This window comes from Plecotus auritus (assembly GCF_963455305.1).
Source record: "Plecotus auritus genome assembly, chromosome: 4".
Lineage (NCBI taxonomy): Eukaryota > Metazoa > Chordata > Mammalia > Chiroptera > Vespertilionidae > Plecotus > Plecotus auritus.
In genome coordinates, this window is record NC_137775.1 from 22,161,028 (window position 1) to 22,178,941 (window position 17,914).

At 35.6% G+C, this 17,914-nt stretch overlaps 1 protein-coding gene across 2 annotated transcripts in view; it reads right to left on the reverse strand.

Annotated features, from left to right (window-relative positions):
* Window positions 1-1,306: 1,306 nt before the first annotated feature.
* The window catches only part of MED23 (mediator complex subunit 23), a 45,380-nt gene continuing 28,772 nt past the window's right edge, over window positions 1,307-17,914 (reverse strand). For both annotated transcript variants that reach the window (XM_080667102.1, XM_080667101.1), the window contains 14 exons: window positions 17,564-17,738; window positions 15,079-15,242; window positions 14,158-14,282; window positions 13,036-13,238; window positions 12,767-12,947; window positions 11,645-11,815; window positions 11,040-11,256; window positions 9,404-9,640; window positions 8,054-8,219; window positions 7,429-7,501; window positions 6,443-6,657; window positions 5,245-5,365; window positions 4,399-4,530; window positions 1,307-2,484 (listed from right to left, as the gene is read on the reverse strand). In XM_080667102.1, coding sequence (XP_080523228.1) covers window positions 2,317-2,484; window positions 4,399-4,530; window positions 5,245-5,365; window positions 6,443-6,657; window positions 7,429-7,501; window positions 8,054-8,219; window positions 9,404-9,640; window positions 11,040-11,256; window positions 11,645-11,815; window positions 12,767-12,947; window positions 13,036-13,238; window positions 14,158-14,282; window positions 15,079-15,242; window positions 17,564-17,738 — 2,348 coding nt within the window. In that variant the 3' untranslated portion in view covers window positions 1,307-2,316. The remainder of the gene's footprint in view (window positions 2,485-4,398; window positions 4,531-5,244; window positions 5,366-6,442; window positions 6,658-7,428; window positions 7,502-8,053; window positions 8,220-9,403; window positions 9,641-11,039; window positions 11,257-11,644; window positions 11,816-12,766; window positions 12,948-13,035; window positions 13,239-14,157; window positions 14,283-15,078; window positions 15,243-17,563; window positions 17,739-17,914) is intronic.

Here is a 17,914-nt window from a genome sequence, read left to right on the forward strand (position 1 = left end):
CTAACTTTCTATCCCTCTCCCTTCCTCTCTGTAAAAATTAATAAAATATATTTATTTTAAAATTCAGTTCCACATTTCAAGTGCTCAGTAGGCACTTGTGGCTACTAACCACTGTACTGAATAGCAGAGTCTTTCCACCACTGCAAAACGTCCTATTGGACTGAGTGGCTTTAAAGGTACTATTAAAAAAATGCCTTTAGGATGTAATGAATATAAAGGCGTTTTCCCCCCTCAGAAGCATTCTAAACCCAAATAAAATGTCTGCCTTCTATTAATGTCTCTGGTTAATAATAATTCTTTAAAAAACCCATTTGGGGAAAATCATATTCCCTTTTTATAAGCTAGAGAAGAAAAAATGAATTGTTAATAAATGAACTGGAATGTACATATCCTTGAGAAAGTGTTATTGATTTTCACTTCCTTTATTCTATTTGTATAATACCAGTTCATAATTATTCCCATTTTAGGATCTCAAAACATATTCCTTGAGGTAGCGAGACTATATGGAGATTCTATTAAGAGGAACACTTGAATTCATTTCTAGCATAAAATTTCTGGAGAATTTTAACAATATTACTAACTTAGAAAAATTACTTATACTATTATATAAATATTAAGCTGAACTGCATGCCAAATAAAGATTTAGTGATTATAAGCCCTGACCAGGTAGCTCGATACACCAAGGTTGCGGGTTTGATTCCCAATCAGGGTACATACAAGAATCAACCAATGAATGCATAAATAAGTGGAACAACAAATCGATGTTTCTCTCTCCCTTCTTCTTTCTCTCTAAAATCAACTTTAAAAAATGGAGTAATTATAATAATATGAACCATGAAGAAGGTAAGGTCTAGGATCATGTATTTGGAAATAAAAAATTGAAGTATAGTTGGTTAAACTTCACTAATTCTTTTTTTTATTGATTTTTGAGAGAGAGAGAGAGAGAGAGAGAGAGAGAGAGAGAGAGAGAGAGAGAGAGATTTGTTATTCCACATATTTATACATTTACTGGTTGATTCTTGTATGTGCCCTGACCGGATATCAAACTCACAACCTTAGGTTATTGGGACAATGCTCTAACCAACTGAGCTACCTGGCCTGGGTAGTTCATTTTTATTTTAAAGTAGTACTAATTTTTTTTTTTTTTAAATTAGTACTCTTAATTCCTAGGTCAATGTCAGTCACCAGCTGTACTGTACAACCCATGGAAGTAGCCCAGGTCTCTCTCTCTCATAACCCAGCCAACACACTGCCTGGCACACAGCAGATGCTCATTCAAATTGAGTAATCAATCACACAATGTATTCATTTAACAGATTTTACTAATTATTTTTGAAGTCTTTTACAATCTTAACGGCATTTCCCTCCAAAATTAACATTAAGTCTCTCAAAATTTAATAAACCCTAAAGAACCAAAATGTACACTGCATTTAAAAAAAATACTTAAAAATTTTAAGATTATAAAAATTCAAAGAATAACATCATTTGCTGGGTAAGTGTCAACCTGGAAAAGCAATTATTTTAAAAAACAGATTGGAGAATCACCATTTAAACATGAATTTATTAAGTTTGTGAATTTCTAGCTATGTTATCTACTTACATAACTTCCAACTCATTTCATACAGTAAAGTTCAAGTTCACAGCAAAGGCAAAAATTTGCCAAACTACCTTGATTAAAAATATTAGCTTATTCACTTAAAAATCTATTATAAAAATTTCAAGCCATTTAAAAAGAATATGAAACAGTTTACTTCTGCAATGCAATGCAATGAAATTTTCAGTTCTTTATTTGACAAAAATCTCTTATCCCAAAGACACACCAAAAGAGATTTATATATAAAAGGATCTGTAATAACTACTACGTATGTAGTGCCTTTAAAACAATGAATAAGTCATTAATTATAAAATATAAAACCAAACCAAAGGCTAGACTAGGAAAGATTGATAGTATCTAATAAAAGTCTTTTGATCACAGATACCTCAATGTTCCTAGGCAGCTCTAATAAATTGTTATGGATATGAACAATTTGTAGTTTATTTGACCTCTTAGAGACATAAGTGTTCCTAGGCAGCTCTAATAAATCATTATGAATATGGACAACATATAGTCTATTTGATCTCTTAGAGACATAAGTATAGACAAGGAGATGGGCGTTATAAGGTGTCAACAGATTCACCATTTGAATCAAAATAAAACAATCTGAACGTCACTGCTTCTACTACATCACTATGTAGCATGATCACGTTCAGATTTAACAGGTTTGAGTCAACTTTGAAAGACAGGTGTATTTCCACTGAGCACAGTGCATGCTGACTTCACTGAGTGACTGGTAAAGACACTGGCACCTGGTTAGACTGAGGGGCTGGAGACCCACTATTTATGGCCTGTGGAGGTACTGTAGTTGGTTCCATCTTGCTAATGTGTGTGATGAATCGAAGACGAAGTTTTAAAGCTGGTTTTAAATTACAGATAATCTTCTCTACCTAAAAAACGAAAATACATGAAAAAATATTTTAACCAGAAAACTTTAATTTCCCACCTTTTAAAGAAGTGATTAATACATATCCTGAGACAATATACTAGGGAGTGGGATGGATGAGAAGTTTATCTACATGCTTTGTGTTTTAACAAAAGCAGATAAAATTATTTCTCTCACATGAGAAAAACTGTGTGTTCTTCTGCACACACATTCTGTATATGTGTGTATATGCATATATCTATGTATATAAGCATATACTTACAAAAACACATGTACTTACCTGGGTAGCCAGTAATCCTACTGTCAAAAGCTAGTATAATTTACACTGAAAATATTACACATGCAATAGGTGGTCATCCTTTTAAAATACCATCTTTACAGAAGCATGAAGCACAATTACATTCTCAAGGTCTTTGAATAACATGTCTGTAACATACATCTACAAATATAATTTTTAAAAATTCTGATTTATACTTGGAATTCAAACTACGTATCAGATCGACTTTTACTTAAAACACTTTAAAGAAATAAATACATCAAGCAGTTTCACAGCTTTCTTTACCTTACTCAAATGCTCTTTGACCTTGCCAGGAAAGATCCGCCCATTAATAATTTTCCTTTTCTGTAATTTCCTTGTGTCAAAGTGCGTTGGGCCCAAATATAAAGGATATGCTAAATAAAGCATGCCTGAGCCCGGCTGGTGTGGCTCAGTGGTTGAGCATCAACCTATGAACCAGGAGGTCACGGTTTGATTCCCAGTCAGGGCACATACCCGGGTTGCAGGCTTGACCCCCAATGTGGGGCATGTGGGAGGCAGCCAATCAATGATTCTCTCTCATCATTGTTTCTATCTCTCTCTCTCCCCCTTCCTTTCAGAAATCAATGAAAATATATTTAAAAAAATAAAATAAAATAAAGCATGCCTGTATTGGTTCCCACTCAACTTTCCTTGACGATTCTGCTGAGGCATAAAGGAGTCAACACCCTCCCCAGCTGCAAGGGAAGAATCCAGCAGACTAGGATTCATATGTTTTTATATCAGTTTACCTCTCTTGGCCATTATAGGAGAAAATAACATTGAAGTATGGAGGGGGCGTTATTTAATTTCTCCTTCTGAAACAGCCAAGACTGTTTCCTACAGACAGGAAACTCTGTTATGGCTCAAGGAGATCCTTTCCACTTTCAGACAGCTCTACTAGGAAGTGGCTCTTCATATGTTGAGTCAGAATGCACCTCCTTTTAACTTCACCAGAGTTTATATGTCCTTTGAAGTCACACAGAACAGATCTAATACTGAATCCAAATGGCAACCCTCCAAATACTGAGGACATAAACAATTAACTAATGAGTCTGGTGTGGGATATGTTGAATTGGAGATGCAGGGAGAAATACCCATCTTCAAGGTTGAGAAGAAAGTTAAGGATGGATCTTAAAGTTCAAATCAAGCTTTCCCGGTTTCTTCAAATACCCTTCAAGAAAACACTCTCTGGACTCCCCTGGCTTTAGTCTTCTAGTTATGCTGCAATTTGTCCAATGTTCCCATAGTGTATTCTAATCACCGTCCGGAAAAAGTAGGACCCCCTTCACGTAACACAACACCAGTCTGGTGTTTACAGTAGCGATACTGTACTGTTTCTTCCTAAGGAAATTACTATTAATTAAGTCCCCTAGGTTTTTTTCAGATGTCTTGTAGCAAATATCAAGGGGAAAATGTAAGAAATTATAACATGTATTTACTTTTACTTTAATACTATATCCACAATAATATGCTCATGTAGCCTAAAAGGGACTTATATCAACTTTTATTCGTCAAAAGCAAATAAATTAACAAAACCACTCACCCAAACAAATAAGTCTATCACCATATGTTCAAGGTTTCTAAACTAAACATCATTAAAAGTAATTAAAGGTAACTTACTTGCTCTTTTACGCTGTCACCAGTAAACATATACTTCACATGGTATAGGAAGTCACAGATGGGATCCATGTAATTTAAGTGGGTGCTGCACTGGTCTACATTCAGCAACATGTCATAAAATGCCACACCAATCTAGTTAAAAATAACGTAAAATTAGTTAGATGTCAAAAATGGTTCAATAATTCAGCATGATATGCTGGACTCCATTCCAAGACAGAGGGATAACAGGTTTATAGAACTGTCACTGACCACACAAGCTGTGTGCATGGAAATATGATATGGCCTCCATTATAGTGGACTCGATAGTGCTACAAAATGCCCCAATTTCTCTTTACAGTTTAGGAATTTTTCTTAAAATTAAGAGACAGATGATCCCCTTTCAGGAAACCACATTTCAATTTCTGGGATAATCGCAACCTCAGGGATATTTTAGATTGTATCTTTAGTTCTATTTGGTGGCTTATACTTTAAGGTTCTATTCCTGGCTCATTTTCTTTGCTCTGTACTCCTGTTATAGATGATTTTCATCCATTTCCATGGTTTTAATTAATTCTTCTCTACTGTAGTGCAGGTGCTCAAATGCATTTCTCCATCCTTAACTTTCTTCTCAACCATGAAGATGGGTATTTCTCCCTGCATCTCTAATTCAACACATCCCACACCAAACTCATTATAGTTACTCTAAGTCATGGGTATACTAAGTCTTCCAAAACCACTCTCTGATCCTACTAAGCTGACTTCACTACTAATGGATTATGATATGAAGTTTGGAAAACATTGGGAAAAAACCCCAAATAGATATTTTAGAACTTAATTTTATCACAGAAAACCCAGATTATATTTTACCTCTATCATACACCGAGTTCTCTCTTGCTGAAATCTTTGTAAAAATGGTCCCACAAGATGGTACACATAAAGCAACTGGAATTCAGTCTTCACAATAGGAAGAAGTACTTCAGTGAGAAACCTAAAATTTGAAGATAATAATTTACTGTGATTTGAAATCAGTGAATTGTTTGAATTTTGTTAATATAGCCTACCCCAGTATTTGCAAAAGTTGTAATAATTTTTTTAAATTTCTTTAAATTTTGGTAACCTTTTTATTCTCATATCTCTCACTGGCTCTTATTTTCATTTAATTACTGGAATAAATTTAGATTTAAAATCATTCTTAAAAATAAAATTACTGCCCTAACCTGTTTGGCTCAGTGGATAGAGCGTCAGCCTGCGAACTGAAAGGTCCCAAGTTCTATTCCGGTCAAGGGCATGTACCTTGGTTGCGGGCACATCCCCAGTAGGAGGTACGCAGGAGGCAGCTGATCGATGTTTCTCTCTCATCGATGTTTCTAACTCTCTATCCCTCTCCCTTCCTCTCTGTAAAAAATCAATAAAATCTATTAAAAAAAAATGAAATAAAATAAAATTACTGCCCTGACCAGTTTGGCTCAATGGATAGAGTGTCGGCCTGTGGACTGAAAGGTCCCAGGTTCGATTCTGGTCAAGGGCATGTACCTTGGTTGCAGGCACATCCCCAGTAGGGGGTGTGCAGGAGGCAGCTGATTGATGTTTCTCTCTCATCAATGTTTCTAACTCTCTATTCCTCTCCCTTCCTCTCTCTGTAAAAAATCAATAAATAAAATAAAATAAAATAAAATAAAATAAAATTACTGAATGACAGAGGTGCATAAACAGTCTATTATAAATGCCATTCTCAAGAAAGTTGAATCTAGTTAATACCAATTTTATAGTTAAGGTAAATAATCAGAAAATAGACTGATATCAGTTATTCAGTTCAAAAGGTAACTTTTGGAATACATTCTAAGAAAAGCCTCCTTAAAATGTAATGGAAAACTAGATACCAAATTATTACTTGCACATACAAATTACATTTTTTTCAAACAATTCTGAAATAAAAGGTTTTCTGATTATCTAGAAATTCTACTTCACTCTTACTTTCCAAGTTGTTCTTACATGTATATGAGGTTAAAGAACAAAACAAAAACATTACAAAAGTAAAATTTATTTTAAAAATCATAATACCTACTTGGGAATGAGAGAAAGTTGCCCAATGCTAGAATGGTGCCACACAGCATGTGCTAGAGCTAATGTATAGCTACAGCTCATCTCGGAGTAGGATTGATGACAAGCAGTGAAGTCAAAGAGGCGGAATGGATAGCCAACCCACTCAGTTTCAGATGTCAAGCTGGGACTACTGATGACACTCACAATTTGATCATGAAGGACAATCCAATATGGCTCCTTTAAAACCAGAGGAAAGCCTGATGAAAAATATCACGTATCTAGTATTCCACCCCATATTCATTTTCATACTCCCACCCTTAAAATAATACACTTTCTCATTCTTTAATGTTTTCTACTTATCCAGCTTGTGTCCTTGTGTAATGGAGATTTTGCAACCAAAAGTGGGTGGCATCATAATAAGTCAATATTATGCTTGTGAGTTAGAGGGTTCCATACACGCATCTGTCTGTTCACTTAGTACCTGATACTGACTACACAGTAAATCTACTTTAACAATATTTATCACACAGACACTACTGATACACATGTGTAACTCAGAAACAAATACATATATTTGGGAGGTGGGTAAGGAAACAGTGACTTATAGAGGTGCCTAATCAAAGCAGTCTGGAGAGCAGAGGGTTAGACAATATTATTGACATTCAAAGATAGCACAACAGACAACCATGTGGAGGTCACATGTGAAGAGGCTCTCACAGATATATAATAAACTAAGTGTTCAAAATATTTACATTTTAATGTAAAAACCAAGGTTGGATGGGTAAGTGGGACCAGTGAATGCAGGGACCCAAAAGTCAAGTAGATTTCATTAGATTTGATGCAGAAAGCAAACAGTCACTGTAGATTTTTGAAGCAATAATAATATGAAAACTTTAAAAACATGAAACACTTCATTAACTGTACAATGTCCTTATATAAAGGCATCCTATTCTTTCAACTCACAGGAACAGCTGCATTCCATTACTACGTACAAACAACTTAACTCACTGGTAGAGCAGTGATGATCAATCCAATTGCATTCATCCATGCTGTAATGTTCTCTCGTGGCACTAAAGGCTGACTACAAAGTGGGAACAAATAATAAAAATGTGGAATTATAAAAACATTTTATATGGTTGATAATGAATCTTATTTTGAGAACATATATAATTCAGGGGCTACCACTGACCTACTCCAATAAAACTACAATAGATTTTTATTGAGTAAAAATTTACTATACAGAAACAAAAGCAAAATAAGAGTTTTGTTTTGGGTTGTTTCATTTAACAAATGGGCTGAAAGACTATTTCCATTTATTTATACTTCTTCTCCATACTTTATGTTGGTCTTTAAGAAAGTACTCTTCAAAGACGGTCTTTATTGAGAGGTTAACATTATTCCTAAATTAAATGCCAAACAACTAATAAAGAATATAAGTAGGAATAAACCCAGGTCTCCTGACACTGTCTAGGGCTAACGCCATTACACATATATCATAAGGACAAGATCTGGAACCAAAAGACAGTTACTATCCAGTATGTATCAGCCTTAGGACAATAGTTTTGTCTGACAGCTCCAAATAAAATATCAATTTCTTTACAATAAATCTTATTGCATGCAACAGTATACATACCTTTTCAGCACAACATTTAGAAGAGCATTTCCAACTTCTTTGCCTGAAACAGCTAAGGCCATGAGCTCCACACAAGTAACATGCAGTGCATGGGCAGCTGGATTGGGAAACTCATTGAATCTCCAGTCACAGTTTGGAAATGGACCAGGAGACTTGCCAGCCATCGGTGCAAATGATTAAAGCAATAACTACTGGGTTATTCTGAGATTAATGGCTCACATTTGTATAGTGCTTTATAGTTTTCAAAATGTTTCACATGTAAACATCTCATTTGATTATCAATTTATCTGATTATGAACCTCCAAGAAGTGATTTATCTGAGAGATTAGAAGGCAAATAATACAAACAAATACAAATAAAGTTGACATGACAAATATATTGATTGCAACCATGTGACCAACCTTAAGGTGTACGGTAAAATGGTTGGTCTTATATAGGTGGGCTCTATAACTGTGATGTGATAGCTATAGATGCAACCAAAGTACTGCTATAACTATCAACGTATTCCTTCTAATAGTGATAGGACAATTAATAAGGAAGTTACTCGTCCTGGCTGGTTTGGGTCAGTGGATAGAGCGTCGGCCTGCGGACTGAATGTCCTGGGTTCAATTCCGGTCATGGGCACATGCCCAGGTTGTGGGCTCGGTCCCCAGTAGGGGGTGTGCAGGAGGCAGCCAATCAATGATTCTCTCTCATCATTGATGTTTCTATCTTTCTCTCCCACTCCCTTTCACTCTGAAATTAAAATAAAAAGTTACTTTATAGTAAGTAATTCTTTTACTTCACAAAATAAGTTTCTTGGTGTAGGAAAATAAATCATGACCATTTATATAAAACTGCTCTAAATAGTGGCATGGTATATAGACATACTAAGTATAATGTGCTGATAACTTAAGACATGAAATCAAAATGAAGAAATAAAAATACCAGTACAGTGGCTTTTTTTACTAAAAAAGAGAGAAAATAAATTTTATTATTCTCTATTAACATTTTTTTTTAAAAATTCAATTACTTAAAGCAACAAATTTCTATGTTCTCCAGTAGCAAACAAATGCACGTACTACAATAGTGTATTTATTTAGAAATAGGATTGTTTTCTTTGAAACAAATCTTTTAAGGCCTGTTTTAAATATACATTTTAATGGAGTGAATTTCTGCCTCTCTGTCACGATGCTGCTAATTTAAGATTTCAAAACTTTCCAGAAGTAAAAGTAGAAACAATCTTTAAGAAATTTGAAGTCTTAGAATACATAAAAATATTATCTTGTAAAGACAATACAGCTCACGTTCTCACAAATCATACATGCACTTATTTCTACAGAATCTGGAAAATCACAATAAAAAGGATATTATCCACTAGTCGGCCAATCAGTCTGCAATAGTAGGAGTCATCTGGGACCCAAGGATTGTCTTCTCGGGCATTCATAGCACACTTCAGGTAAGTGTCACTTAGACACCAGCCCTGCGGTCGATTATCCTTGAGAGAGCCAATGATTGCGTGGACAAGTTTTCGTTTGAGAAATGCACGCTCTCTCAGGTGCATTTCATAATAGTGTAGAGTATTATACAAATAAGTCACTGGACGATCTGCCAAGAAGAAAACAGATCACCACAATGCGATCTGGTTACTGACAATTGTGAAAAACAAATCCTGTTTTCAGATTACCAAAAAATAGCTAAGATTATGAAATTATTTCACATGCTGGGTAATTACAGACAGTGAATATTTTAATTTTAGGACAAGGCAGCAAGCTTCCAATAATACACATCTCTTGTATTTAAAGATATTTATTACAGTCTGAGGTAGCGATTTCACTTCTGGAAATGTATCCTGCAATAATGAAACATATTCAAACAAAAATGAAACATAGAAAGGCATTCCTTTCTAGAGGACAGGGATGGGACATTTTATGGCATACCCTTCTGCACCATGTGCATTCATCACCTAATCCAAATGGAAAATGTTTTTAAGGAATATTTACTTTAACTTCATATCTATTCTGTAGTGCTAAAAGACAAGTCTAGCTTCTGCACTGGAGGAAAACATCTTAGATCAAGGTCTAGAAAGAACTGCTCCAGAAAAAAGACACTTTGTCCCCATAGTGGCTGCCCTGGGGCTCCCCTGCTTCTGTCACTGACTCTGCTGTTCTCCAGGACCAGGTTTAACACTTCAAGGTTGTCTTAATTTCTTTCTTTTGATATTCTCCCCACAACCAGCCCCAAGTCCTATTCCTTCTTCCTTGACTATCTGTCCCTTCTTTATCATTTCCAATGCCATCATACTTGTTTATCATACACCTGAGCTTTCTGACATAACGTGTTGAAATGGCTTCCTTCTTCCAAGACATGCTGCCAATTACAACTGGATTTATCTAAAATAAATGTTTTCCACTTATGCTTTCCATGTCATTATCTTACTCAATAACTTCTAGTTGATCCTTGATTACCTGCGTTACAAAATCAAAACTTCCCAGTCAGGAATTTAAGATGATCTGTCAGGTACAATACATAAATTTTCAATTTAGCCCAATGAGGCTATTGTTTTCAAAATGTCTTGTTTTTAACACCTTCATGTTTTTCTAAAAGATTCTTTCTGCCTGCCCGCCCCCCACTTTCTGTTTATACAAATCACATACATCACAGTTGAAATTCTGTCCATCCAAGAAGCTGCCAAAATCCAATTCGTTCCCAGTAACATCGGTCTGTTATGAACACATACTTTTCTCCCTCTATACTCTTTGGCAATTAATCATACTCTATGTCAAATAAGGCGTCTCTCACATATCACTTTTTTTCTAATACATTTGTTATAATTAACTATTCATATTTTTATGTCGTCTATTTTAGACTTCCTGGTATCAGTGCATGGCACTTACCCTCAAAACACGTTAATAAAACAAAATCTTTAGAACCACTATTACCCATATGGTCTTGCCTAGCCCACTTTTGTTTACTATGAGATGGGGATTAATTTGAAAAAGCTTACCATGAAATTTATATAGCCCTCCTAGGTGATCTAGGAGAGTCTCCAGTGATTTGGAGACTGGAAGCAACTCTAAAAATCTGTGGATTACTATATCAAATACAGGAAGGAATCGGAGACACACGTTTCCAAAATAGATGGGCAGATAGGGTGACTGGATCTGCACAGGAGGATCGACCTGCTCCGCCAGGCCCTCAAAATACAGCTTCTCTGGATATTTCTGTGGAAACGAGGAAATGGTAAATGTTTAGGGCATCATTTTTCTCTTAAAAAAAAAAGAGCTAAATAAACTTGTCCTTTAAAAAAGAACATGAAACCATGTTTGCTCCTACAATGCAATGAAAACAAGAGTCATCTACTTGGTAAAAATCTTTTATCCCAAAAATACACCAAAAGTGATTATGTATAAAAGGATTTGTAATAACTCTTTTCATTTTGTACTGTATGTACCCATGTCTATAAAAACTGCAATTTTAACTTATTCATAACTTTAGAGATACTCTAGAACCTTGAAGAAATTTAGAGACGAGAGAGAAATAGTAGAATCACAGAGACAACAGCCAAAATGGTTAGAGAAGATTAACTGAAGCACTAATTTGAATCAGTACCTTGTGATAATTCATGTGCTTGGTGTGCCAGTCGTTCTGTAGCCAGTGCTCTGGGGAATTTTCCTTCACAAAGTCACTTACTCGGTTTCGAAAATCATTTGGTTTGAGTAACAGCAACTGGATTATGAAATAACAAACCTGGGCTTCATTTCCTTCATGACTACGCATGGCCTTTGGAGAAGAACAGAAAATTTGTGAAAATGTCTAACCTATGCAAGAGCATGGCTCTGCCACTTGGCATTCTAAATCTAAATAAATAAAATCTTACTTTATCTCTATTTTATCCTTTCATTGATTTATAGATTAGCCTTATTTCCCCTAGTAGATTGTAATTATCTTTTTTTTAAAGTAGCTTATTTTTAAAAAAATTATTTATTTATTTGAGAGAGAGAAACACTCATGTGTTGTTACACTTATTTATGCATTCATTGGTTGATTCTTTTATGTGCCCTGACCAGGGATCAAACCCGCAATCTAGGTATATCGGGAAGACACGAGAACCAACTGAGCTACCTGGCTGTGGTAGACTGTAACCATCTTTATATCTGTGCTCCACAGCTAAGAGGTTAATGTTAACCTATCAGCCACCCCAAGTATCACCACTATAGTATGTTTACAAATGTAGTATTATCCATCCTGATTTAGTGTCTTTTTCTTAAGTTTTTGCCTGAAATAGAATCAAGTCAATAGAAAAAAACATTTGGGGAATATTGGGTGGCGATGAGAAAATTCAATTCTGACTGTGGCTACCAAACTGCACAAATAGTTATTAGCACCTACAAAGGAATGCAGTGACTTACGAATTCCTGACCCTAGTGGGAAACTTTGAGAATCAACTCAGGTCTAACTGCTCATATTTTTAGAGCATCATAAGGCCAGGGTCATGTCTGTCTTATTTACTCCATACCTTCTGTGCATAGAACATAGTATATATTCAATACATACTTATTGAATGAATGAATAAAGAAATTGGGAAATATCTAGTTCTTTAGGGAAGTGATAGCAATGTTTAATTATTGTATAAATTTATTAAATCCTTAGAAGCAAGATCTATCAATCACACACACTGATCCAAAAAAGAATAGACAGCTTAGAAACATTCTTAAGTAAGCATATTCTTACCAGGCAGAGAATTAATCTGTCCAATGTAACAATGTTGTATTTCCATACCATGTCATTAAGAATTTCAATGCATTTGTTGAGCTGCTGACCCCCAGCTGATGTAGAGAACTCATATACCAGGAAATCTGCAAATGTTCTCACATGGGCTACCAAGGCCCTGGCTCCAATTCTTTCTAATACTCTGGAAAGCAGAGAGTAAAAAATAAATTATATTGCTGTAGGGTATAATGGGTTGCCAAATGGAATGCAGATCTAGGTTTGAGGCTTACCTGTAACCAATCTGATTAATATGATCTGTTTCCAAGAGCATTTTCCAGAGAAGACAAAGGAAGAGAGGAGAGCCTTGATTAGAAAAGTGGGCAATGATGTTATTTTCATTGCTCATTGACTTCCACTTCCTATACTCCTCCTCCACATTTTTTTTCAGATTAAAACGGCTTTCCTGAGGTACATTATTTTGTTTGAAGAACGCCTAAAAGGAAGACCAGAAGTTTACTTCAATGGTTGTAGTAAAAAGAGCACTGGCTACAGAGTTAAGAAACCAGTTCTAGACTTGACTCTGACAGTAAAACACTGTTGGTGCCTCAAGCAACTCAGTAACCAAGGCCTGACTTTCTACTAGTATACTGGGAAAATATGCAGACTTGACTAGATTACCATTGAGACTCCTTTCTTAGATTTCCTAAAGAGGAATTCCCAGCAAGCCTGAATTCAAAGTCTCTTAATAATCTGTTGATACTTCTATTCACTTTGGAAAAAAAGAAACAGAAATTTATGTGCCCGTTGGTTACATATTTCCCTATCGCTATAAGGAAAATCCATTACATTAGCTCAGTGGTTCTCTGAGTATGGCAGTATCAACAGCAATCTGTATCTAAACAATCTTCCAGGAGATTCTGAAAAGTTTGAGAGCTACTGCTCTACCCCTATTAGAAGTTATATGTTCACTGTGCCTAAATTTTTCTCTGAAAAGTAGAAGATGAGGTTTTCTTTCTCTGTATTATAAAAGCCAAGTTTATAGTTTTTCTCTCTGTGTGATTTTTTTTAAATGCACTCAAGTGTAGCATATGTGTATTCTATGAAGCTCCATTAAATTATATTTCTCTGCATTTCGGTACTATGAGAGAAAAAAATTTTCAGTTAATGTATTAATTCTCACAAGTATTAACTAATAAGATAAAACCATAATAATTAAAACTTAAGAAACATACAGTCCTAGAATAGGACAAGGAACAACAACCCAAGATTTTGAAATAGCGAAGATTTAAAAAAAAACAGTAAGAAAATCTAACTTTCCTTTGGCTGTCACCAAAAGTAAATCTCTAGAATAACGTTATAAAGGAAAAGAATGATTTCATATATATTCAATATATAATTCAAGACCAAATTACCTGTAGTGGGCCGGGAAAACAGCTAAGAGTATGTGAAGCCCAATTATGAGGAGTAAAACTCATAATGGTCTGAAGTATGTCTTTACACCAAGTTCCCTGAATTGAGTCAGAGCCTGTAAAAAAATCTAAACAAAAACAAACAGATATAATCTAGATCTAAATGATCACATCCATAATTCATAACGAGATCATAGAGAAAGTCACAAACAACTATGTACACTGAGAGAATTTCACTGCAATGCATTTACTGCTAAACTAGTAATATTCAGCTTAGTACTTAAATTTGAATGACATGAATACAAATGAAAAGACCAAAGACAATGGGAATCTTTTAAGTTACAGAGCATCAATGACACAATTGTTGTACAAGTCTACCATGATTGCTCAGTTAATTCACTCTGACAATGGGGTATTAGCACTCTTTGAGCCAAGAGAACAGAATTAAGAAAGCAGATATTGTGCCCGGCTGGGGTTTCTCAGTGGTGAGCATCAACCAATGAACCAGGAGGTCATGTTTCAATTCCTGGTCAGGGCACATGCCCAGGATGCAGGCTCAATCCCCAATAGGGGGCGGGCAGGTGGCAGACGATCAATGATTCTCTTTCATCATTGATGTTTCTCTCTGTCTCTCCCCCTCTGAAATCAATAAAATATATTTTTTAAAAAAGAGGGTAAAGTGGTCCTGAGAAAAGCTCAAGAACCACTACTGAAAAGTGGCTGAAAACTGATGCTCATCCTGGTTAAAGTGACAGTACACAGAAGAATTTATATCAATGACTGAAATGGTGAAGCTATCAAAACAACTGTTTTTGCTTGAACAAATGAAAAGTATCTTTTTAGCATCTCATTCCCTAAATAATCAGTAGAGACCTGGCACACTCCAATTTCACTGTTTTGTTAGTGGTGGTGGATTCACTGTACCTGTCACGTGAGTTGCTCTAGCTAAGGTCAATATCAAGGCTCGGTTCAGTTCTTCAGATTCCGCAGACAGCACTGTTTTGGGGTCATTAAGGAAGCGTGTGAACTGTGGCTGTAACTCGGAGCTACCTAAGGCTGTTATAAGCCTAAGTGCAGTGCTCTCAACACTGAAAGGTGGGAGAACAACAACAAAAAAACATGAAAAAGTTAACTTGCATATGAATTTCAGAATTATGGAATTAAATCTAATTCTAGGTTAATTAAAATGGGAAAACATGCAAACTATGAATTTCCCTTCTTTAATTTTTTTTCTTTTTTTTTAATCCTCACCTGAGTATATTTTTCCATTAATTTTTTATTTTTTTAGGGAGTAGAAAAGACAGGGAAAGACAGAAAGAAACATTGATGTGAGAGAAACACATCAATTGGTTGCCTCCTGCACGAGCCCCAACCAGGGCCCAGGCCGGGAAGGAGCCTGCAACCAAGGTACGTGCCCTTCACTGAAATCGAACCCGGGACTCTTTGGTCCATAGGTCAACACTCTATCCACTGAGCCAAATTGGGAAGGGCCCTTCTTTAATTTAAATAAATAAAAAAAACCTCTTTTGTGTGAGATGAACTTTGCTTAATTTTTTTAAAACCTGAAGTGGCAAATTTTATAGTGAAAACCACCTGACTTGCTTACACATTTGAAAAGATAGCCTATAGCCTATAGGACTAAAACATTTCACTTGGATAAACAGCATTTCAAAAATGACATTATTTTTACTTGCAACATATTTTCACTTAGAGCAAAATCAAATGACATGATTGATACTTTAACCATAGTTCGAAGTATGTTTAAATCTAGTATCCTAAAAGGCTAAGTCAGAACATAACGTAAAAGGCCTTTGAAGTACTTATTCTCAGTCCAAAGATCCCAAGGAAAGGATTCAACTATCTTCATAAATTTCTGTTTAAAAAGCTGGACTCTGGGAGAACATATTCGCCAGTGAAGCATCTGATAAGGGTTAATATATAAAATTTATAAAGAGCTTATAAAACTCAACACAAAAACACAAACAATCCAATTAAAAAATGGGCAAAGAACCTGAATAGACACTTCTCCAAAGAGAACATACATGTCCTAGCTAGTCTAGCTCAGTGGTTAGGGCGTTGGCCTGGGGACTGAAGGGTCCTGCGTTTGATTCCAGTCAAGGGTGTGTACACCTTTGTTGCAGGGTCAACCCTGGCCCTGGTCGGGTTGTGTGTGGGAGGCAGCCAATGGATGTATCTCTGTGTCTCTCCCATTCCTTTCCACTCTCTCTAAAAATCAATAGCAAAATATCCGTGGGTGAAGATTAACAAAAACAAAACAAAGAGAACATACAGATGGCCAGTAGACATATGAAAAGATGCTCAACATCACTAATCATCAGAGAAATGCAAAGTAAAATAACAATGACATATCACCTCACATCTGTCAGAATGATTCTCATCAATAAATCAACAAACACGTATTGACAAGGATATGGAGAAAAGGGAACCCTTGTGCACTGTTGGTGGAAAAGCAGATTGGTGCAGCCACTATAGAAAGCAGTATTGAATTACCTCAAAAAATTAAAAATGGAATTGCCTTATGACCCAGTGACTCCACTTCTGGGAATATATCTGAAGAAACCCAAAACACCTAATTCGAAAGAATATATGCACACCTATGTTCATTGCAGCATTATTTACAATAGCCAAGATTTGGAAGCAGCCCAAGTGTCCAATGGTAGATGAGTGGCTAAAAAAAAGCTGTGGTACATTTACACAATGAAATACTACACAGCTGTAAAAAAGAAGAAAATCTAACCATTTGTGACAGACAGCATGGATGGACCTGGAGAGCATTATGCTAAGTGAAATAAGCCAGTCAAAGAAAGAAAGTGCCGTATGATTTCACTCATATGTAGAATCTAATGAACAAAATAAATTAACAAACAAAACAAAACAGACTCATAGATAGAGAACAGACTGACAGCTGTCAGAGGGGAAGGGGGTTGCAGGGCTGGGTAAAAAGGTGTGAAGGAATTAAGCAAATACAAACAAAAAATAAACAAACAAACAAACAAAAAAAACCTCATACACACAAATGACAGTACGGTGATTACCAGAGGGGAAGGGGGAATAGGTAAAACAGGGTAAAAGGGGGATAAATGGTGATGGAAGGAGACTTGACTTGGGGTGGTAAACACACAAAACAATACACAGATAATGTATTATAGAATTGCACACCTAAAACCTGTATAATTTTGTTAACCAATGTCATCGCAATAAATTCAATAAAAAACTTAAAAAAATAAAAAGCTGGACTCTACTCATTCTATACTGGAAATAATATACTTCAGAGGAAGAGGGGTTTTATGACAAATTAATAAAAATATTATAAGGCAAAGATTTAAGCTCCCATTTCCAACAAAGTGTCTTATAAATCTTAAAGAAAAACAATCTCCAGTGAGCTCACCAGAGATGGAGCTGGTTCTGATTTGTTTGTGCAACTGCAGCCAAAGTATGAAGATGACTCAAGAGCTGAACTCTGTAATGAGGCTGAATGTGGTGCATCCGGTAGCTGAACATCTCAAGAAGTGTGTGTAAGATCCCCCAGGCGTGAGACTTGAAAACGGTTGGCAAAAGCTGACCTTAAGGAACAAGATCATTTAAGACACCAATTAGTAAAAGCTGTGCATGAAAAGACATGAAAGTCACACTGAGTAAAATCTATGTCAAGATTTGATTGTGAATACACATGCACAGAGGCATACATAAGTGCACGTATTTTCCAAATGTTCTCTGTAACTTCTACTTTAATTGTAAG